This window comes from Microcaecilia unicolor, chromosome 9 (genome assembly GCF_901765095.1).
Source record: "Microcaecilia unicolor chromosome 9, aMicUni1.1, whole genome shotgun sequence".
Taxonomy (NCBI): Eukaryota; Metazoa; Chordata; class Amphibia; order Gymnophiona; family Siphonopidae; genus Microcaecilia; species Microcaecilia unicolor.
The window spans coordinates 99,246,216-99,271,079 of record NC_044039.1 but is presented as its reverse complement, the minus strand read 5'-3'; the positions used below and the strand labels follow the sequence as shown (position 1 = coordinate 99,271,079).

Below are 24,864 nucleotides of genomic sequence, written 5' to 3'. Positions count from 1 at the left end.
CCCTAGGATCTCAGCTTTAGGAAAGGGGCTTGACAAGTCTGGGGGAAAGAAGATTAAATCCAATCAAACTGCAGAGCACAGAATCCTATCCGGACAACTTTTCTGTAAAGTGCATTGTCCCTGCCCGCCGAAGACTGTTCACAGGACTACATCCAACACAATTACTTGGGGAAAAGTGCATTCAGGATCTGAAGAGTAAACTGAGCAGAATTTGAAAATGGCAATAAGAAGGAAGGGAAGACACTTAACACAGATCAAAAAGTTTGCTGCTGACTTGTAACTCTTGCCCGGCGGAAACAGGGCTTAAAGTTGGAGAAAGCACAATATTTCAGTATAAAGCCTGAATTCATTGAAAGGTCTCAATTCTTTTCAGCAAAGAAAGATGCAAAGAAACCATTGAAGGGAAACACACACCAAAAAAAAGGGGGGGGGGGGGGACGTGTGATCTCTGCATATCGCCAACAAACCTAATTGGAGACGCGGTTTCAGCTGCTCACACCTCCTAGAAAAAAATACTATTTGTATGTAAAAACTCTGGGAAAGTGCGGGAGGCTCATTAACTGTATTTCAAGAGTCCACATTATTCATTTTACGCTGACTAAAAATACGTTTCGCCCTTGAATGCTGCAGGACGACTACAGAAAACGCATATTAATAAATATAAGAATGTGTGGATTGGCTTATAATTAAAAAATTATATATCGCCTTCACATGCCTTAATGGAAAATCTATCTAGAGCTGTATGTTTTTAGTTATTAAATAGGGATCCGCGTTGCAATTCAAGCGACTCTTCAGTTTGTTTTGATATACTTGAGCGGATATTTATAACACTCCTTTCCCCCTCCCCCATTTTCAAGGGTACGATTCTTGTGTTCCCCATTTTAGGTGTCTGTATTTTTTATTTTAACTGAATTGTCCTATGTTCCCGTTCTTTTCATGTTAGTTGTGTTATATTTTACTGGTTGAATCGGTAGTGAGTTGCAAGCAAACTGGTGACTTTTATTTCTGCATAGTTTCCCCCCACTTGTTGGCTGAATTAAAAAAAATCTCTCTCTCTTTTTTTTTTTGTCTTTGATTTGCCGGTAGTCACCCGTTGTTCCCACTCCTAGCCCTGGTCTTTGAGAAGTGCGAACTGGCAACCTGCACTCCCCGGGAGCCCGGTGTGGCCGGGGGGGACGTCTGTTCCTCGGACTCCTTCAACGAAGATATTGCTGTGTTCGCCAAACAGGTCATTTTTCCTCTTTAATTCACCTAATCACCACCCTAAAGTTAAACAAAAGACCCTATGACACATGTAAAGCGAACAGTTTAAAAAGAATCCAAGGCATGTGATGGTCCCTGTATTTTTCATTTTGAATGTGCTGCTTTTTTAAAATTTTGTGTTTTGTTCTTGAATTCTTTAAACTTGCCTTCTTCCTTGTGGCTTTGGATATGCCGGGGTGGGTTGTTCTGTTTGTTTCATACCATCACAGAAAGATTACTGGTAGCAGCAGTTTTTTCTCAGATTTGTGGCTTCACTCAGCTTGGATTGTTTGGTGATAGTATCTGCAAAGGGCACTGCAATTGTTGCTGATTTCCCATCCTCTCGTCCACAGGTTCGAGCTGAAAAACCACTTTTTTCTTCAAATCCAGAGTTGGACAATTTGGTAAGATTTAAATGTTTTTGATTCGTTTTTGTGGGCAGTCTGGAAACGTGGACAATATGCATATATTAAAAATAGATCTTTCTAAAACCTAGAGGAAATTGTGATAATTAAAATACAAAACAATGTGTTAAGGTACTATAATGTTTTAGATCAAGAAAGAAAAATGACTTGAAGATTTTGTTTTGTTTTTACAATTTCACTTTAAAAGTGAAAATGCCAAAGAAAACTAAGCCAAGGAAAGTTTAGTGAGGACCTGCGTAGGAGGATGAGTTCACAACTTTTAATGCAATTCTTTTGCTAATTCGGACCATTTCCATTCAAAGAGTTTAAATCCCATCTCAAAGAAAGTCCCCAACTCCTTGATCTTTGCACTGTTTTGTGTCTGCTCTTTGGTATGTTTTGTGCCCGGAGCTTAGTTGAGGGACAGTCCGGCCTTGGATGTTTGGTGGGGAAGGGGATGGGGAAATCCGGAGGGTGGGGAAACAAATACACAAACCATAACACTAATCCATACAACTAAATAAATATGATTGCAATGCAGTGTTTTGGGTTAAATTTGATCTGAATTGTTGAACCGTGAGCAATGAATGAGCTCAAATCCCGGATAATTAGAACTAGCTGTGACAGGATCCCTGTTTGGTCTTGCAGCACTACAGGAAAAAGATTAAGGGGAGCAAGCCTATCCTGCAACGTTTTGTAAACATTTCATTCCATACTTTGTTTCAGATGATTCAGGCCATACAAGTATTAAGGTTTCATCTACTGGAATTAGAAAAGGTAAGACAGACTTTAGGACCTTTCCTTCTGCCCTAGAGTCCTCCTGTTCTCACCAGATTTCCAGATTAAATTAATTTCTAGCTATTCATCAGAGTTGGAAGATAATATTATATTTTATCCTTTATTTGAAAAAAGTGCAAGGAACTAATTCCTTAAGGCTGGGAAGCCTTTATAGCTAGCCAAATCAATTGCAGTTATTTTCCATCAGTCTTTTGAACAGATGATATTGTAGATTTCTTCTCAATAGTATATTTATACATTTCTTCCTACATTATTATACACCCTCATTTGGATCAGGAATGCTAACGTCCCTTATTTATGAATGGCAGTTTTTCCATAAAGCACGTAGTGCCGAATTCTATATATTACGCCTTAATATCTTCACAGGAATCATAGCGTATTCTGTAAGAATGCGCATAATTTAATTGACTAGCTAATCAGCGCTGTCATTTGGATCTTAACAAGCACTTAGCAGCACTAAGTGGCATTAATTAAGATTTACGCACACAACTCGCTAACCGTATTTTATAACGTGATGTGCGTAAATTCTAAGTCACTTAGTTGAAAAGGGGTGTGGCCATGGGCGGGGCATGGGTATTTCTAAAATCTATGGGCCCTGTTTACAAAGGCATGCTAGTGTTTTTCACGTGTGCTAAAAATTAGCATGCGCTAACCATGTAGAATATGATGGGCATCTACACGCATAGCGCACATTAATTTTTAGAATGTGCCTTTTTAAATAGGGCCCTATGTGTGTTGTTATAGAATACACTCACTCTGTGCCTAATTGAGGCATTGAGATTTACACCAAATAAAACGTGGCATAAATAGTCTCGACTAAGGGCCAGGTTTACCGAGATGCGCTAGCGTTTTTAGTGTGTGCTAATTTTTAGTCCGCACTAATACCAGAGAGACCCATATATTCCTATGGGTGTCTCTAGTGTTAGCGCACGCTAAGTTTTAGCACACACTAAAAACGTTAGCACACATACAACGTGGCCTAGTAAACAGAACCCTAAATGTGGTTGTGTGGAGAGGTGCTCGACGTATTCTATATACCGCATGGAAATTTAAACCTATTCTATAAAATGTATGGTAGCTTTAGAGATTATGCCTAGGCGTATTTCTTTTCCATGCGGAATTTTCAGGCGCTATATATAGAATCTATCCCATAATGGAAACTATGAGTTGATAAATCTAATTTATTTTTTAATGGTATACATAAAACTAACTAAGGCTCTAGCTGATGAAACCTTGTGCTAAAAGTTGGAGCTCATTTTACACGAAGAGTGCAGGGTTAAATGAAAACCTAAATTCTGAGGTAAAAGAACTCAGGAATTTCAGGACTGAAGGTCTTTTACTGCCAGGATAAAACCAGCTCCTAGCTAGTCCCTACCTTTGCTAAAATGTAAATACTCTAGGGATGCCTCAGAGTTTCATGGCCTGAACGTTTTGATGTTATCAGCCAAGCGAATTTTCCTATATAGTGTTCCAAAAGTGAGCTTTGTATTCATATGGTTGTTCTTTTGTATTCTACTTGTTGTTGTGGTGCAGTCTCTTGAGAATAATATCTACAGCAACAATTTCTGTATTGTTTCCTTGCCCACAACTATTATGCTTCTTAATTATAGTAAGTCTCGGAATAGAGCACAGGGTTGCCCTCTTTTCTGCATGAACGCAGCAATCCCAGTGGCCTGGTGACTGTTCCTCTTCTGCTTTACTTTGCAGGTCCACGAGTTGTGTGATAATTTCTGCCATCGGTATATTAGTTGTTTGAAAGGAAAAATGCCTATAGATTTAGTTATTGACGAAAGGGACGGCAGCTCAAAATCTGACCATGAGGAGCTCTCGGGATCTTCTACCAATCTAGCAGACCACGTAAGTTCCTTTTTTTTTTTTTTTTTTTTTTGCTTCCTCTGGTTGTTAGGGAAAACGTACAATCTGCTTACTATTGGTTGTTTATCTCATGTAAATCTTGCCTCTTGGCAGCTCCATTTATTTCTGCTTTTATTTACTTTGCTTGCTTAGTCCTTTTTGGCTGGGAAAGAGTGATTCGGTTAGTTAAGCTTTTCCAGTGCAATTTAAGCAACAGAATATTATTTGCTGATGTAGTGGTGGATCATGCTTTTCATTCATACAGTTAATATTGGGGGAGAAAGGATGATGAATGTTAAGTAAAAACTTTGAAGATCTCTGCAGGTTTATTTAAACATTTTAAGCAGAACAGAGGGAAATATGACTGTCAGCTGTGTGCAGGGTATGTCAATGAATTGTATTTCTTAGTGCCTGAAGCAGTTGCATAATAAAAGATCACAACCTTAATGAACCAATAATTGACCATCTGTAATGGATAGCTGATAAGAATTATGATGGAGGTGTCTAGTTTAGTTTACACGTGATTGATGAATGGCAATTATTGTTTTTATGTAATATTTTTTGGTATAGTAGATGTGATTGTTTTGTTTGCTTATGGTGCGGCTATTTTTTTCTCTCTCTAATTGATTCTGATTTGACTCGGACTTGGGAAATGCATTGAATTGTTTGTTAATGCTTAACTTTAATCCTGATTCTACAGTTTTGAGGGGAAATAAATGAGTGGCATTGAAAAGGGCTGCAGCCGGTAGAGAGGAAAGCTAAAAAGAGATTAGATTAGAAAGAGTGGGTGTGAACGGCAGCTTATTTATAGGAACTGCATCCCCAGAGAGGCAGGGAGTTACAATTTTAGATTCAATTGAACTCATAATCTTAATGCAACAGTATTTTAATAGTGGGAGCATTCATTTAGCGCTCATTGGGGAACCTGCTGTTGATCTGTAAATGTTGCAATTGTAGGAGAGAGCTTGAGCATCTTAGTTTTAGGTGATAAAGCTGTCAAAGCTGGATTAGAAGGGTATTTGAGAAACACTATTTTGCAAGTGTGTTTTGATTTCACTGAATTGTAGATATTATTTATCGTAAATTGTGTTGAAGATTCTTTAAGAAAAGAAGAGTATTGTGCTTCTATGTAGGTTCAGGAGTAGGACAGGTATTTAAATTTAAAATTGTGTGCTGATTACTTCTTGGATTTTCTTTGAGAAACAAAGCATTCTGATAACCTTACTTTCGAAAATGCAAGTCAATATAGCAACTAGCAAGTGTTTTTTTTACAAATCCAATGTGTGCCCTTATCGTTGATATCATGTGTAGATAATGAGATCTCTCAGCCATCTGAAGAGGTTCTAACATGTTTATTTTATGACATTTTCGACAATAAATTCAATAGATATTTGCCGCATTTAAGCTTGTAAACAGATGAGTGATGACACAGCCGTATTAGAACTTGTCCAAAATATTTTTTTTTTACAAAATTATAGTTCAGAGGCCTAGTGTTGGGAGGAAACAAGTTACCCTCAACCTGGCTTTATTTGTGTAAACGTGTGTTTTATGTGGACTTGCAGAAATGAGACATGGTGACATTAACACAGAGGAGATTAGAAAAAAAAAAACTAGCCTGGTTAGGGTTCTGACAGGTGGTAACTCCTTAAGCTAATTTGTTGTGCTCTGCTGTAATATTTAAATTCCTATACAATGAGAGGACAAGGTCGGAAATTTTGATCATTTGGTAATAGAAAAGGTTGCCCATCGTGTTTTTGAGCCTTCCAAGTAAATATGACAACCCAATTATTTTACACCCATTAGTTTGTACCACTTAATTGGATATTAGGATTTAAAGCCTTTTATTTCCTGCAGATTTGAGCTATAAGATTTTACTTGAACCCCTGCTATTTGTTTTGAAAAGACTCCATAATGAGCCTATCCAGGATCCCAACTGGGAGTCCTGAGTTGCACATTGTAGGTTCCGGACCCTGCACTTTACCTTATTTCCCTCCTTATTTTATCACTGTGAAAAAAAAACTTTTTGATCTTGGTAATATGTCACCTGTTTTTAGCTGGGATCAATTTCTGGAGCAAGCATTGGGAATGAATACAGGACCTGGAATCTGATATGAGAGAGAAAGAGAGAGATGTTGAACACACACACACACACGCACACACGGAGCAGAAAAATGTTCAGTTGGTTTGAAACATCTACACAGAAAGGTCGCAGAGCTTGAGTTCAGCGCGTAGAAATCAACAGTGGGAATCTGCAGGTTTCGTTTCCCATTTTTGCTTTCCTAGAACTTCTTCCGTTAAAGTTGGTGTAGGAATGGTGTTAGGGGACTTCAGAAGTGTTGTTTCTTCTGTTGTATCCCTTGGCCAACTATTTCAAACCATGGGGATTCCTCCTGGTTTTATTTGCACATGAAATGGTAAGATCATTTCAACTGATTGGGCTGTGAATAATGACAGCTTAAAAAAAAAAGGAGCACAGTTTAATTTGTTTTGTGCCAGGATTTTCCTTGTGGAGGTGACAGTTTGGTGACAGCTGTTTGACACCCCCAAAACACATACACCTCTTTTCTTATTAAATGGTGTCAAATTATATCATATGTGTGTTTGTCTGTAGGAGATAGAGAGAGAGAGAGAGAGAGAGGAGATAAAGAAGAGAGCGAGAGTATTTTCTACCAGTTCTCTTTTCAGTATTAGTAATTTATTTGCTAGAACTTAAAATAAAAAGCTGCTTCAGCTCAGCAACGAGAATGCCTGTACTGCAGGCAAAGAAGGCTCTGCCTTGTACAGTTTCTTTTTTAACACTTTCCCATCTGTTTAGTCCTCGACCCCCACCACCTCACTAACTACAAATGCGCAAAAGGTCTGCAAGACATGCATCTCCTTTGGCATTGTATGGCATGAATGATTATAAAAGGATAGTATAATGTTTTCGGAATCTGGATATGAGGGTTTGCCAAGTCATAGATTTGGTTACAGCAAAATTGTCATTACATTACTTTCCGCTGAAACATAGTACCTTAGTGGTGACCTTGTTATATTTAGTAAACAGTCTATTCCCTAATTATCTGCACTCCGTATTTATAACAACCTAGTGATCCTTTCTTTCTTGCCTTCAAGGCGTTGGCTGTACTTGATGAACAGGTCCGTATAGTTTTCTGTCCCGCAACGCAAACATTTCTGGGTACGGTCGCTTTTAGAGTTTTGAGGTTCTTGGCCATAAATAGAAACAATGTTGTTATCTTTCGTAATTATTATTGGTTGAATTCTCCCTCTTAGCTCCGAAGAACCACTCCCACCCCAACCAAATTAAAAAGAAACCAAAAAAAAAAAAAAGCAACTGCATTAGCCTTGGGGTTTGAAAACCCATAAACTATTTTTCATCCTCTTCTTTTCTCCCCTTTATTTGCATTTCCTTTGTGTGTAGCTCGGACTAATGGCTGGGCTCCCCCTCCTCTCCCTAGCAAGATCTGGCGCGGGATGATCTGTAATTAGCTGCGCTCTAGTCTTGGAGTTCAAAATTAGCAGATCGTAATAAAACATTTTTTATAGTCAAATGCACATGTAAAAAAAAAAAGTTTTAACAGCATTTTTAATCGGTATGCTGAACATTTTAAATATTAGCCGTCCGTCTGAAGCATAAATAGGACGTTGGTCTTTACACAGTAATTTGGAAAGCTTCTACAAGTGAAAATGCAAGCATGTATTATTTCACTCTGAGCAGCATAGGAATACCAGTGTATTTGCTTTGAGAATGTTTCATTTTCCCAAAATTATTAGCTGGAGGCTAATAAGTTGGAACCTCTTGCTGTATACTGAACAGATGAGAAAGTCCATGGACTTTTCCAAGGGGCTGTATTGGCTTTGGATAAGACAAGACGGCAGCATTGACATAGGAAAGAAAATTCAGGTGCACTATTCACACTTGTGAGAAGTCAGCGTGAAAATGATAAGTAGTTGCAGTAACAGCCTCACCTAGATGAAGAGTTGGAAAGTGCAAGGCTTTGTTCACAGGCCTTGCAAAGATGTGTTTGTTCTGTTTACTGAGTGACCAGCAGTAGCTTTTCTATGAATTACCAGACAAGGAATGCAAGTAGCAAAAGGGTTTTACTCTGATTAAATGCAATTATGTTCTGACAATTATGGCCTATTTGTTTTAAAAGCTTGTTTCCAGCTTCATGTTCAGGGTGGTGTTTTGCACTTCTGTTTTGGTTTCAGATCATTTCAAAGCCTTATTTACATTTTGATTTGGAGTTTTTGAGGAGTTCATTCTATTTTATTGTAACTTCAAAAGTAATCATTTCAACCTGAAAACTCTATAGTACAAAGAGGATTATTTCTGTGATGTGGCAGGTTTATTGTTTCCACGTCTTATTTGTACTACCAACTGGCATTACTCAGTGCCATATACAATGGTGAATTCATTCACAAACAGTAGGAACAATATCATTATTACAAAATAAGTATATCAAAATATATTTTAAAAACACTTAAGAATAAGAACTCACCATCCCAAATCTGAGAATTCCATACCACAAAATGACTCTTCCCTGGGCATGATTTTTTTAACCCGATCCTTAGCAAAGCTCTCATTTTGTGGGGGATTGCTGTAGGTGCCCTTATTGACAGGTGGCATATACGCTTCGGACTTTTGCATTTTGAAAACCAGGAAGTGTATGTAAACTAGAATGTCACATTTTTGAAGTATGAAGACTGTTTTTCCAGCAACAGTCAGGGGGTGGAGCACACCAAGTATGTGTGTAAATCTGTGCAAAAGACTAGCCTTGGGTATAGTAAAATGAGGATCCTAGCCTGACAGACGGACACTTGTGCATGAGTCACAAAGCTATGTTTTTGTGGACAGTGAGATAAGAGGAGCTATGAGGAAGAAGTAACTCTGCTTCTTAGTCCAGAAAAGATCATTTAAAGGCTCAGTTCAATGTATCAAATACAAGCATATGTCACTTTTTGCAAATTTCTGTACATACATTTGTGTGCAGCTGTGGCTTATAACAGTTGCTATGGTTCTGGACTTTATTGTTGAGGTCCTTTAATTACTTTTGTTACAGCGTTTAAGTCCTTATGTGTGAGTATATTTTTATATGCATCTAGTATTGTATATTGGGTTTTAAATAAACAGCCTCTGGAAAGCAGAGCATTTCCTTTCAATCAGTTCACTGTACTTGCAGAATTGATTTATTCAGGCCCTTTGGATAAAAAAAGCATTTTGCCTTAACAGGAAGTTGATACATTTGTTCTATCTTTCCCTAAGCTGCTAAGAAAACTATTTTATTTGCTTTCATCAGTCCTGATAGATACGTAATATATATACAGAAATAAGATATGATCCGATAAATTTACTGTTCATTTGTTAGTGAAAAATAAAAAGCATAGTGTAGAGACTTTTAACCAATATACTGTGTGGAACTGGCAGTGCTGAGACCTGACTTAATAAATTATCTCTTTTGTAATAAATCTGCTTTGCAGTAGCTTTTTCGCTGAAATACCAGAATGGCTAAAAACACTGTTTGCACCAAGAGATTTGCAGCATCAACCAAAAGACAAACACATCAGATTTGCTTCATATACCCAGAGACTCTTGTCTTTTCAGTGCTCTGTTCTAGGTTTAGCAAAATTCAATGATGGTGCTAAATCAATTTTTTTTTCAACTTCCCAGGGAGAAAACACTGGCAAAATTGTGTTTTCTGGGGAAGAATGTGTGTAAATGAGAAAGCATGGATAGTAGCAGAGTGATCTCCTGTGGCCATGCAAGTACAAGCTTTCCCCATATTGTCTTCTGCTTTTATATTAATTACAACTTGCATTATCAACTGTGAGTCTGTAGCCCAGGAAATAGAAAATACTGCCCCTGGAGACCTTGCTTCTTGTATCTATTTTCCATCTCTTTCTATTGTACTGTACTCAGTATTTGCTGCTTTTCACTTGGTAACTTTGCTGTTTAACACAATTAGCTAAAAACAAGAAAAATGCTGCATTTTCCTCCAATTATTAAACCCTCTGGGAATACACACATGTATACACTTCAAGGCCTGACCTTGATCAATGCGTGCGGTGCTGCAGGGGAGTGCGGAAATATAATTTCTAGGACTGGATTAAATGAATAGCAATCATACTGAACTGTTGATGTACTGATGCTGCTTTCAGACACAGCTGCCTATCTGGGGTTAGGTACTAGCTACTGGTAAAGTCAGCCTAAGACATTAGTGGGATGGCTTTTGTCTCTAAGGAAGATCACAGAATAGCAAGCTGGCAAGGTCCACAGATTTTTTTCTCCACTGGATGGGGGCACACAGGGTCTGGAAAAGATCAGACACGATCTTTTGCCTGTTGCAGCCACTTTCCCGTAAGGCTGAGTCTTCTTGTGCTGGCACCTGCCAGCACTTAGCCACCCAACACCCAGAGTCCAGGTGGGGTGCCAGATACAGGGAAAACCTGAGAGGAAGATGAGAAGCACAAGCATGTAGGAACTCACCATGAAGATTCATAATAAAAGCAGTGCTGGAACCCAGCAGGAACTTGGCACTAGGTCAAGTTGGCTTCTGTAAAGAAGAATCAGAATCGGATATGCAGCGAAGAAGCCAAAGCACTAGGAGACACAAGACAGGTGCAGACCAAGCTCTGACAAAGAGACAAAACCAAGACTGTGATTATATACAAATGGCACATGAAGGAGATGCCCTTCAGGAGGAAATGGAAGGCTTAGAGAGATCAAAGCACACTATCAGCCTTGTGCATTCTTCTGTCACTTGCTCACAGGAGGTCACAGGTTAATCCAGACAAGACTCTGTCCCAGAAGTTGAGACACCTGCAGACTGGCAATGGAATCTTGTATTACTATCTCCCAAAGGCGGTCTTCATATGATCCACTGAATGTCTGGCCAAAAATTTCTTCAGAGGTGCAGGACCATGAAGTTCATCTGGATTGAACCAGGGTCTCTCCTCCAGACCAAAGCCCTTCAAGTGCATAAGGTATTTCATTTTATGGTGAAATACTCTGGAGATGGACAAGAAAGTGAGGACTGTGCAAAGAGGATCTCAGGAAGTCTTTAATATCAACAGCTAAATACTCTGGAGTCCAGAATCTCCTCCATCTCGAATTCTGGATGCCCATTAACCAGAATGGAATTTAGGAGAGTACCTTGCCTATCAAAAGGACCAAACATCTAAAAACGAGAGGCCAAAGTAGACAAACAGTAGATAAAGGTATCCCAATCAGAAGAAATCAGGACAGCAAATCCCCCCTCCCTCGGGAACTAGTATGGACAATGAGCAGGAGTTTTGAAATATCAACAATACTCGATGTGGCCACAAGTCAGTGCCAGGGCCGCCGAGAGGGGGGGGGGGCAGGGGGGACAAAATTCCCTGGGCCCGGGCCTCTCTCCTTCTGCTCTCAGGCCGCCGGCTCCGCAGTCCCCGGTCTCACCCCGCCAGCCCTTGGCTCCGTCGACAGCCCCCCTCTCTCGGCCACCGGGCCCCCCTGCATTCAAATTGGCAGTGCCTCACCTCTGTGTGAAAGCAGCAGATTGCCTCCCTTCAGGCCCTCCCTCACTGTGCCCTGCCCTCGTCTGATGTAACTTCCTGTTTCCGCGAGGGCGGGACACAGTGAGGGAGGGCCCTGTGAAAGCAGCAGATTGCCTCCCTTCGGGCCCTCCTTCACTGTGTCCTGCCCTCGTCTGATGTAACTTCCTGTTTCTTCGAGGGCAGGACACAGTGAGGGAGGGCCCTGTGAAAGCAGCAGATTGCCTCCCTTCGGGCCCTCCTTCACTGTGTCCTGCCCTCGTCTGATGTAACTTCCTGTTTCTTCGAGGGCAGGACACAGTGAAGGAGGGCCCGAAGGGAGGCAATCTGCTACTTTCACACGGGCCCTCCCTCACTGTGTCCCGCCCTCGCGGAAACAGGAAGTTACATCAGACGAGGGCAGGACACAGTGAGAGAGGGCCCGAAGGGAGGCAATCTGCCGCTTTCACATGGAGGTGAGGCGCTGCCGATTTGAATGCAGGGGGCCGGTGGCGGACAGAGGAGGGCTGTCGACGGGGCTGAGGGTGGGCGGGTGGAGAACGGGGACTGCGGCGACAGTGGTAGCGATTGGGGGGGCTGTGGCTGCCCAGAGGGGCGGTGCCGGGCCCAGCTCAGTCTCTCTGCGGCCCTGGTCAGTGCATGCGTGCATCAGGGGTAAATGCTATAAAAGCATAAGTATATATAGATAGGTGGACATAGCCACATAAAATACATTCTTCCCCCAGAACCTCCAGGGTAGCATTTTCAGAAGTGCCCCCCCCCCCCCCCATTCCACATGCAGGGCCTAAGAAACAGGAAGCGCTCTCAATGCATGGATGAGGCGATGATGCAGGGAGGAGGGTTTTAGATTTGTTAGGAACTGGGCAACATTCTAGGGAAGGAGGAGCCTATTCTGGAATGATGGGCTCCACCTTAACCAGGGTGGAACCAGGCTGCTGGCAATAGCATTTAAAAAGAAGATAGAACAGCTTTTAAACTAGAAACTGGGGGAAAGCCGACAGTTGCTCAAAAGTGCTTGGTATATTTAAAAGATAGCACCATAACAGGGAAGATAGGGCATCCTGATAGCGAAGTAGAACAGGTGTCTTTAAATAAAAAGCAGACAGGGAGGAACAGATAGTTTATTTGTATCAATGGAACGTGGAAGCCTCCCAGGGGAGGACAAATGTATCGTATCAGCCAAATAAGAATGGGTCCTCCAATGAAAAGCTTTATGGGTCAAAGTCAGAATTTTAAACGTCACCCTATATTCAACAGGCAGCCAATGGAACCGAATGAGCAATGGGGTACATGGTCCCCCTTACAGGCTCCTGCAAAACGTCTAATCCCAGTATTCTGAACAGTCTGCAATTGTTTAGTCAGATAACAACTTACTCCTGCATACACCACGTTCCCACAATCCAATCTGGAGACTACGGTAACATAATAAGGTGTGTAGATTAGCCCCATCAAAATATGGACGAATCGCATGCAGAAATAGGGCATAAAATCCTGAATGCATAACTTTTGAAATGTGTTGGTCAAATTGCAACTGTGTCTTCTAGAAATTTAAATGAGATAGAGGTTCCAAAAAACAACAAGGCAAACGATCTGCAAAATCCAATATGGGAAAGAAAGCCAGCAGATCAATGTCACAACAAAAAGATTTTATTGAAGATACCGTGTATGAACAAATCGCCCAAAAGATTTTATTGAAGGTACCGTGTATGAACAAATCGGTATCTTCAATAAAATCTTTTTGTTGTGACATTGATCTGCTGGCTTTCTTTCCCAAATGAGATAGAGGTTGTCATCGAACGACCTAATAAAATAGTCTCCAAAGAGACAGATGGCCCACTGTCCAACATGCTCTCATCTTGTCCAAACTTAAAACCAAGCAGTGGCATATTAACCACTGAGAATTTGCATTCAAGCAAACCTGCAGCAGGTCAAGATCTAAAGTACATGGGGAACAATAACTCACCAACAAGATACCATCTGCATGCACATAGACCTGTAAGTGGTACAGAGATCACTTATTCTAACTATCTTCAGCAATCATTGGTATAGCAGCTCTTGACAAGGCCTTATTAATAAATGTGGTCAGGTGCCCTAAAAACATATTTATGCGAGTGAAAACATATTGGGGTCCTTTTACCACATGGCGGTAAAGGTGGCCCTTGGTGGCATCAATGTGTGGAATTGCAACAAGCCAAGGCCACCTTTTACCAACATGGGTAAAAGGTAATTATCTTTAAAGGGACAGTAACTGGCCATGTGCTAACTAAACACAGTAGTGCAAGGCCATTTACTGGGGGAGCCCTGGCCTTACCGCCTCCTATTTAGGAGGTGGTGAGGGCTTCAATGCCAACCCGACAGTAACCGGACAGCTCACAGTCCTGCTTGATTACCGCTGGGCACACCTCCAGCACTAGAAAATTTAAAAAAACATTTTCTAGCGCTGGAACCAGCATACTACAAGCCAGAACTACTGCCAGGCTTCTGAGTGAGCCAACTTTAGGGCTGGTTTCACATGTACAAACCGAGCGGTAGCCCTACCGCAGGGTAGTAAAATGGCCCCATTATGAATTTACAGGGATATTTAAGGAAAATGTACCTCTGATCCTGAGTACACTAAATCTGAGTAACAGAAATTGCCTAGGGGGCTTATTTTCGAAAGAGAAAAATGTCCAAAAGGTGTCATAAGGCAGCATTTGGACGAATTTCTTCGCAAAACATCCAAATCATTATTTTTGAAACCTGTTTCACAGATGTTTTTCTATGCAATTTTTCTGCAGTGTATCCAAATCACAAGGGGTCGTGTTGGAGGTGGTATTAGGGCGTTCCTAACATTTGGACGGTTTACAGTCATAATGGAACAAAATGAAAATGTCTAGGGTTGAAACTTCAACGTTTTGGTCTGGACCTGTTTTTATAATGAATAAAGCACAAAAAGCTGCCCTAAATGACTAGATGAACACTGGAGGGGATCAGGGATGACCCCCCCCCCCCATACTCCCCTAGTGTCATTGACCTACTCCCACCCCCCAAAGATGTGAATAAAAATAGTACTTACTAGCCTCTATGACAGCTTCAGATGTTATGGCCAGGTCTATAAGAGCAGCAATCAGGTCCTTGGAGTAGTATAGTGGTCAGTGCAGTGCAGTGTGGAGAGGAGGACCCAGGCCCATATCTCCCTCTACCTGTTACACTTATGGTAGAAAGTGTGAGCCCTCCCAAACTCACCAAAGCCCTACTGTACCCACATACAGGTGACCCCTTCACCCATAAGGGCTATTGTAGTGGTGTATACAGTTGGGGGTAGTAGGTTTTGAACGGCCCATGCGGAAAGGATAAGGGAGCAATGGTGAGATGTGTACCTGGGAGCTTGTATATGAAGTCCACTGCAGTGTCCCCTAGGTTGCCCCATTGCTATCCTGGGATGTCTGTGTGTCCAGTTTACTAAGAATGCTGGCTCCTCCTACATCCCAATGGCTTGATTTTCTAGATTTTTCACTTGTACGTTTGTTTGTTTTTTTCTGAAAATGGACTAAAAAGATAAACGCATAGAGCACAAAAAAATTTCAGTAGCATGTTGATTTATCTTATCTTCTAAAACTGTCACATGGGGAGTTACATGGCATGATAGTTTTGTCCAAATCCAAAATTGAAAGCCAGATAGATTCTAATGAAATTGCTAAAAGTACCTATTGATTGAGGATTGTTGATCTTCTTTTGCTCCACTCTATTTAGACTTTTTAAAATTCTAGTCTGAAGAGGGTTTATTCCCTGATATTTGGAAATTCACTATAATTTGTACTTTATTTAAGAAAGCAAATTTAGATAAGTCAAATCTGGGAAATTATAGACCAGTCTCCAACTTCCCAATCATGGCCAAGATATTGGAAAAGACAGTAGCACAACAAATTTCTTGTTTTTGGGAATCCAGTAATGCTTTTAATTCCCATCAATTGGCATTTGTTTATGGTTGCAATACAGAAATTCTTAGTGAAATTACTGGATGAGATAGTGTGTCATAGGGATAGTAGCAGAGATGTTCTGCTGATAGTTAGATTTGACAACAGCTTTTGACACCATAGATCATTCCCTTCTTTAGTGAAGGTTAGGATATTCAGGTGTTAAAGAGGTTGCATTGTACTGGTTCAGATCCTATATCTCAGGTCGTTCTTTTCAAATCTCAGTTAATAACAGTCTTTCAGCAGTTTTGCCTTTGTCTTTTGACATACCACAGGGGCCATTGTTAGCTACTATCTTGTTTAATGTTTTAATTGCACCACTAGCTTTGTTCATTCAGGATTTGGGACTTAGGCCCAGATGCTTAAAACTCTGGCGCTGGAGAAATACCACCCGATCAGCACTGTAACACAGCTTCCTAATGACATGCAAATTTAGGTGTGATGTCAACACTGAGCATTAGGGAGCTGTTTCCAGTCCCGCGTGAGAATTGTAAAGTGCTGTGCTTAACGCACAGCTCTTGAGCGCATGCCCAGATAAATTTCTGAAAAGCCCTGACCTGTCAAACAGCCCTGGTGATCCAGTGGACCCCAAACCTCTTGCCCCCCCCCCCCCAGACACCCAAACACCTACCCCCCTCTGAAAATAAATGAAATCTAGTGGTCCAGTGGGTCACTTGTCTGGCCCTCCTGAAGACTAACAGTGGTGGGCTAGCAGTCTCTCCCCACCCCCCTACTTTGAAGAAGGAGGGTTTAGGACCCTCCCTCCACCTGCCAGCCGGGTGCCTCCTCAAAATGGCAGCATCCTGCCCCACCCGGTGCATCCTGGGATGCACTGGGTGGGGCTTAACTACCGTATTAGGTAGTAATCCCTGCCCAGTGCATCCCAAGATGAACCAGAAAGAGTAGGTTACTGCCATTGTGAGGAGGCGCCTGGCCGGCAGGAGGAGGAAATAAGTCATAGTCCCTACTCCTTCAAGGTGGGGGGACGCTAGTCCACTAGGGCTAGCCTTATGGGGGGGGGGCTGGACAAGTGTCCCACTGTTCCACCATGTTTTATTTATTTTTGAGGGGATTATGTGTTTGGGGGTCTGGGGGTCCACCGGACCTCCTGGCCCTCATGTCTTTGGGGAGGTGGGTGGGAGCTCTTTTGAGAGGGGCTTTTTTTTACAGGGTCTATCCTTTGCCCTCTAATGCCCTGGCAAACCCTAACACTGGGGAGGTGGGTGGGAGCTTTTTTGACAGGGGCTTTTTTTTTTTACAGGGTCTACCCTTTGCTCTCTAATGCCCTGGCAAACCCTAACACCAGCTCCGAGCTGGCATAGGGTTTGCCATGGGAGGAGCACCTTTGTTTGGCACGCTGCCCACTGAGCACTGGGGAGGAACAGGTGATGACCCATTTACCATGCATTTGCATGCTCATTGCGTTCAGAGCCGGTGAGCTTGTTATTTCATGTGCTTGTCAGCTCTGAACATTTGGTGGTAGCAAATAAGGATGCTAGTTCGGCGCTAATTGAGCCCGCATTTGCTTCTGAGCATCAGAATATTAGTGCATACTTTTATGCTGATGATGTTCAGTTGGTAATAGCACATAACTCTTAGGGGATCTTTTACTAAAGTGCGCTCTTGTTTTTAGTGTGCGCTAAAAATAGGTGCGCGCTAAATGTTAGAGACACCAATGCATTCTTATTGGCGTCTCTAACGTTTAGTGCGTTGCCCAATTTTAGCACGTGCTAAAAATGTGAGCGCGCCATAGTAAAAGACCCCCTTGGGATGTTATATTTCATGTTGAATCGGAAGAAAAGTTTTGTAGGATTGCCAAGTGATTAGATGATCATTCTTAGAAGCATGAAGCTATGTGAATTTTCAGCTCATCTTGTCTACTGTTTCACCCAGATATTCTGCATCAATCGGTTGTTATGAAATATTCTCTTAGGGGGTCTTTTAGTAAGCCACAGTAGTGTTTTAGCTCACGGTAGAAATCAGCTGGCCGTAAACACCAAGACACCCATAGAAATTTAAAGGGCGTTTTGGCGTTTACTGCCACTGATTTCTACCATGAGCTAAAAATGCTACCATGGCTTAGTAAAAGAACCCCTTACTTCTTTAGTAGTATGGGACAAGTTTTCCTTGTTTCCATATATATCAAAAAAATCATTCAATAATGCATTGTTTGGAAATTACAGCATTAAAGATCTTACTTCACAGTGTGGTGATAAATAGATTGGATTACTGTAATGCCTAATTAGAAGGTTGTCCGATTAATTAAAAAGGTTACAACTACTATAGAATGCAGCAGTTTGCTTACATTATGTAGTTAAATTAAGTGCTCACATTACATCACTTTTGCAGGAATAGCATTGGCTACCAGTTCTTGCTTATATTAAAGCTAGTAAACCTTAATCCCACATTATTTACACTCAGTTTTAATACTATATCAGCCATTGGGTATTGTGCTTGTCTCTGGCTAATCTGTTGTTGGTTCCTCCATTTACCAAGTTATGGTTAGATAATTCTTGTAATACTGCTTTCAGTTGCATTTCTCCTGCTTTGTGGAATGCTCTTTTCTTGGAACTGAGATTAGAAGTTTTAAAGATAAAATTTAAGTCGGGCCTTAAAATACGGTTGTTTAGGGGCCCTTTTACTAAGGTGCACTGAAAAATAGCCCGTGGTATTGTAGATGCATGTTTTGGGTGCACGCAGAATCAATTTTTAGCGCACCAGTAAAAAAATAAACGCCTTTAAAAATTTTTTGCCGAAAATAGACGTACAGCAAAATGAAATTTGCCATGCGTCCATTTTGGGTCTGAGACCTTACCGCCAGCCATTGACCTAGCGGTAAGGTCTCACCCGGGAACCGGGCAGTAATGGTCTACGCGCGTAAAATGTCGATTACCGCCTGCACTCCAGAAAATAAAAATATTTTCCAGCATGCGTAGCGGACGCACGTCAAAAATGAAATTACCACAAGGGCCATGCAGTAGCCTGGCGGTAACTCAAATTTGGTGCACATTGGGTGTGCTTAGGCGCCTACACGGCTTAGTAAAAGGGCCCCTTTAACAATCTTTCAATATCACAGGTTAGCACCGAAGATAGGTGACTGAGTACAGTTCATTTTTGTCCTAATATTTTGTTTTTAATATTTTAAAATATCCATATGTGTCACAGATTTATGTAAGTTATTTTTTTTATTTTTGGTGTTTATTGTTGTGCTATTCACTTACGCTTCCTTATATGTCTAAGGATTTGTATGTTTGGTCTTGATTGTTTTTACCTGGATTAATTGTAAACCACCTTGATGGTATTTTGAAAGGCATATAGGGGTCTTTTTACTAAGCCACGGTAAAAAGCGGCCAGCGGTAGTGTGAGCTCATCTTTTGGGTGGACGCTGGGACATTTTTTACTGCATCTAGGATAAAGGGCCTTTTTAAAGGAAAATAGACGTGCGCTAAAATTGAAACCAGCGCACATCCATTTTTGGCCTGAGACCTTACCGCCACCCATTGACCTAGTGGAAAGGTCTCATGCGCTACCTGCGCGGTAAGCATGCAGTGCGCGCCAACTGCTGTTTACCACCGGATAAACGGCTCGCGGTAGAAAATAGAAAATTATTTTCTACTGCAGGATTTGGCGTGCACCAAATTCGGGATTACTGCTCGGCTCACGTGCTAGCCGGGTAGTAGTGCCGATTTGGCGCGTGTTGTATGTGTGTAGGCCCTCCCATACCTTTGTAAAAGCCCCTCCCCCCCAATAAATGCAACAAATAAATAAATATCTCATCTTAACAGTAGCCCACATTGATAACTCCCCCCCTAAATCTTGATCTAGTCGAATCTGTGCCATCACCATAGAAACAGAATTCATACATTAAGATCTGTCTGATAGATAAATTATGTCAGTCTTTTAAATAGAGTATCCTTAATGTGACACCACTTGTGTTAATAATTTGTCATACTTCGGGCCTCTTGTATCCTTGCGATTCCTATGGGCTTCCTCTCATTTGCCACGTGGCTTTGTAAAAGTGGCCCTTGGTTTTGTATATGCCTTTTTTGTTCAAGTTTACCACAGCGATACAAAGTCCATAGTGATTTCCCTAAGACTTCATCAGATAATAAACACATTTTTATATAAATGTTAGTTTTGATTTGTATTTATTTTTAGTGTCAAGCATTTTTATTTCTGGTCCATAGATTTCTGCTGCAATACATGGCAATATTTTGATCCAGTTAACTCTTAAGTCTCTGGTATGTAATATATTCACATGCAATTACTGACCACTTTTAATTTTGAGAATCACAACTTTCTTTAAAAGATTGACACAATTATTAAATAGTGACCCAGTTTACCCATCAGATAGACCAGCAACACTTTTTTAATATATTAGTTCTGTTTCTATGGTATATAAAAATAATATGGATTCCACTAAATCACAATTTAATTAGAATAGATATACATTTCAGAACAGAGATAAATTTTGTACATATAATTTAGCACAAAAGATGATGATTTTTGGTCAAGATAGCTAAATAATTTATGACTTATAGACCACTGTTTACAAAGCCGCATTAGCAGCTGGCGGTATGGTACTGTCATATGTATTTTATATGAATACTTCCACTTATCTATGTATATTTATGTTTTTTTTATTACATTTATCCCTGATGCAGGCATCCGCTGAAATGTGGCCATATCTAGTATTGTTGCTATTTCAATAAACTCCTGCTCATTGGCCATACTTGTAACTGGTTGTTTTTTGGCTGTCCTGGTTTCTCCGGATGGGACACCTTTGTCTACAGTTCCAAAATGATCAGGCATGACAGATTTCAGTAGGATATGTGAGAGGTGGAGGTTATCTTCAGAGAGCCTTTAAGCTACAGAGGCACTGTTACTTGGTTGATTTTCTCTGTGATGGAATAATAAGGCCCTTTAAATCTAGAATCCAGCTTATTACATAAGAGACTCGGATGCATATGTCTCATTGGCAGCCAAACCTTATTGTCCACTTGATCTGAGGTTCTGGATACCACAACAGCAGCATACTGTCCTGACCTGAGAAAGGTGGTTTTGGCTATTGAAAGCTAATTGAAAAATGTTGTTAGTCTAGCTTTTGGGGGATTCAGTTTGATTTTCGTCTGCATATTTCTATTTTTAGTTTGTGGTTACTCGATGTATACTGGGTGAGGATCCATAAAAATTTGGCTTGTTTAGTTTTTCCTTAATTATATTGATGTTTTCGTGCGCACCGCAGTGTTTATGGTGCTACCTTTTCCTAGGCAGGCTCTTGTTGTATGACTTGTGGAAGTTACTGTTATGGTAGAATTCCTCTGTAGGTCCCGAGTGGCATTTGCAGTGGCTTGTATTACTTCACAGTGTGCCTGGTACTAGAGTTTAGGTTTGGATTTAGATCACACTTTTCTCAGTAGTAGCTCTAGGCAAGTTAAATTCAGGTACAGTAGGTATTTTCCTGTCCCTGGAGGGCTAATCCAAATGGGATACGTGAACGCCAGGTCAGCAGTAAATAAAACAGAGATTATAACAGACTGGATTACTACAGACAATCTTGATCTCCTATTCATCACTGAAACCTGGATTCATGACCTTAAAGACCCTATAATCTTAGATTTATGCCCACAAGGATACAAAATTACCCACTGGACAAGAAACAGAAAAAGAGGAGGAGGAGGAATAGCCATAATATACAAATCCGAGTTCACCATCACAACCACAGCCGAATCCATTCTGCCACAACTTGAAATCGCCTCGGTAAGAATTAATCACCCAAACTTGCAGGAACACCTCAACGCAGTCTTACTCTACAGACCGCCAGGCTTCTGGCAAGATACCCAAACACACTTTATGGACTTTATCTCGAACACCTGTGTCTCTACCTTAAATCTTATCATAATCGGAGATATTAACCTTATAACTCTGATAGCACTAAATAGAAAATGCTGGACACAAACTATGTGTTTAGTGAGTTGACAACACACATACCCCTGATGCAGACGCTTTTTTATCGTCGAAACACGGCCTGTGTCGGGTCATTATCTTTGATATAATAAAGATTGTTGGACTCACGTCTCTAGTGGTGAATCGTCTATTAGTCTCTACTTTTGCCTTCTGTGATTCATCATCGTAGAGAACTTTTCCTGTTCTATATTTCGGAGATATTAACCTACACCTTGAAGATCTCACTTCAACAAGCACCCAAGAATGCAAAGAGTTCCTACAACCGTGGGATATCCACGGACCAAACACGCAACCAACTCACACTAAAGGACACACACTAGACATTATCTCACACAAATTCGATCCTGATTCCAATATTATATTAACAGATACAAAATGGACACCCGCACCATGGTCAGACCACTATAAAGCATTCATCTCCCTCCAATGGCGAATGAAAAACTCACCTAACAAACAAGAAAGAAAAACCTACTCCGCGAGAGGAAAAATAGACCCGGTAACTTTCTGGCAACAGATCTACCACAACGGATGGACTATAAAGACAGATACAATCCAATTCCTCCTAGAATGGGATGACAGATGCAGAACAATATTAGACAATAGCGCCCCAATTCAAACCAGAACCTCACACAGAAAGAAATCAACACCATGGTTCAACGAAGAACTGAAAAATCTTAAAACACAAGTTAGAAGGTTAGAACAAGCGTGGAATAAAAAGAAAGATGACCCCCATCCTTAACGCATGGAAACAACTTCAAAGAAAATATAAATATACCATAAGACAAACTAAAAGATTATAATACAAAGCCGAAATTGGACCAAACTACAAAGATACACATAAACTCTTCCAGCTCATGAACAAACTATTAGATATCACACCAGTCACAACCAACAGCAAAGATACACCAGGAGCAGACAAACTTGCGAGATACTTCAATGAGAAAATAGTACAACTACGACTTAAAATACCTGTCAGTACCATCAACTACACCGTACTCCTAGATTGCCTAGATCCAGACCATGGCGTATACCCAGCAGACAGAACCTGGACCAACTTCGAGATTTTATCGGAGGATCTCATCTCACAAACGTTCAAAAGATTTGCCAAATCTAATTGCAAATTAGACATATGCCCAAACAACCTTATGACATTTGCCCCTCAACAATTTATAACAGACTTAACGAGCCACCTGAACTATATGTTACAAAATGGACTCTTCCCGAAGGAGAAAGGAAACATTCTACTGACCCCCATACCCAAAGATGCAAAGAAAAGTGCTAATAAACTAACCAATTACAGACCAGTAGCATCCATTCCCCTAATAACAAAACTAATGGAAGGGATGGTGACCAAACAACTCACTAACTATTTAGACAAATTTTCAATACTGCACGACTCCCAGTCAGGATTTCGAACCAACCACAGTACTGAAACAGTACTAGTTACTCTCATGACTAAGTTCAAACAAATGATTGCAACTGGCAAGAACATTCTACTTTTACAATTTGACATGTCTAGCGCCTTCGACATGGTTGATCATGGAATATTACTACATATCCTTGAGTACTTCGGAATCGGAGGCAACGTTCTCAATTGGTTCAAGGGGTTCCTAACCACACGATCATACCAAGTGACATCTAATTCGACTACATAGCCACATGGACACCTGAATGTGGAGTCCCACAGGGATCCCCCCTCTCACCGACCTTATTCAACTTATTCAACCCTAACCCTTGGCGAAATTACTATCAAACCAAAACCGCAACCCATACATATACGCAGACGACGTAACGATCTACATCCCATTTAAACAAGATTTAAAGGAAATTTCCAACGACATCAACCAAAGCCTACATATCATGCATTCATGGGCGGACACATTTCGGCTGAAACTCAATGCAGAAAAAACCCAATGCCTAATACTCATCTCTCAATATAACACGAACAAATTCGCCACCATTAACACACCCACATTGAATCTTCCAATCTCAGACACTCTAAAAAAATTCTTGGAGTCACCATTGATCGACACCTAACACTTGAGAATCACGCGAAAAACACAACCAAGAAGATGTTCCACTCAATGTGGAAACTAAAAAGAGTAAGACCTTTCTTCCCAAGGAATGTCTTCCGAGGCCTGGTACTTAGTCATTTAGACTACTGCAACGCACTCTATGCTGGCTGCAAAGAACAAATAATCAAGAAACTTCAGACAGCCCAGAACACGGCAGCTAGACTCAAATTCGGTAAAACAAAATATGAGAGTGCTAAACACCTACGAGAAAAGCTGCATTGGCTCCCTCTTAAAGAACGCATCACGTTCAAAATATGTACCCTGGTCCACAAAATCATTCATGGAGATGCCCCAGCCTACATGTCAGACCTGATAGACTTACCGCCTAGGAATGCTAAGACATCATCCCGCACATTCCTCAACCTTCATTTCCCCAACTGCAAAGGACTAAAATATAAACTAATGCACGCGTCAACCTTTTCCTACTTGAGCACACAATTCTGGAACGCGTTGCCGTGCAACTTAAAATCGATCTATGAAATAACTAACTTCTGCAAACTATTGAAGACCCATCTCTAACATGGCATACCGCAAAGACCAACAAATATGAACTCCTTCACATATACCCAGAATTGTCTTTACCATTTGCTTGTTATATTAATATCATGCTTTATCATTATCATGTTACCTAAGATCCTTCTGTAATACTAAATGTTTATTTCTCATATATCTCCACTATTCATGATGTATTGTAAGCCACATTGATCCTGTAAAGAGGTGGGAAAATGTGGGATACAAATGCAATAAATAATAATAATACAATGGCACACTAACGTTTAGCGCGTGCTTATTTTTAGCTCGTGCTAAAAACGCTAGTGTGCCTTTGTGAAAGGACCCCTTAGTTTTGTATCTTGGGCAAAGGAGGGTTAAGTGACTTGTCCAGGATCTCAAAGAGTGGCAGTAGGATCTGAACCCTGGCTTCCCTGGTACTTAGCCTTCTGCTGTAACCATTAGGTACACTAATACAGATAATATATATTATCTATATTAGCTGTTCCTAATGTTTGGTAACTCAACAGCAAACTAAAGGCTAGC

At 40.8% G+C, this 24,864-nt stretch overlaps 1 protein-coding gene across 2 annotated transcripts in view; it reads left to right on the top strand.

Annotated features, from left to right (window-relative positions):
* The window catches only part of MEIS2 (Meis homeobox 2), a 521,844-nt gene that overhangs the window by 1,724 nt on the left and 495,256 nt on the right, over positions 1 to 24,864 (top strand). For both annotated transcript variants that reach the window (XM_030214758.1, XM_030214759.1), the window contains exons 3-6: positions 1,087 to 1,228; positions 1,596 to 1,646; positions 2,373 to 2,423; positions 4,152 to 4,301. In XM_030214758.1, coding sequence (XP_030070618.1) covers positions 1,087 to 1,228; positions 1,596 to 1,646; positions 2,373 to 2,423; positions 4,152 to 4,301 — 394 coding nt within the window. The remainder of the gene's footprint in view (positions 1 to 1,086; positions 1,229 to 1,595; positions 1,647 to 2,372; positions 2,424 to 4,151; positions 4,302 to 24,864) is intronic.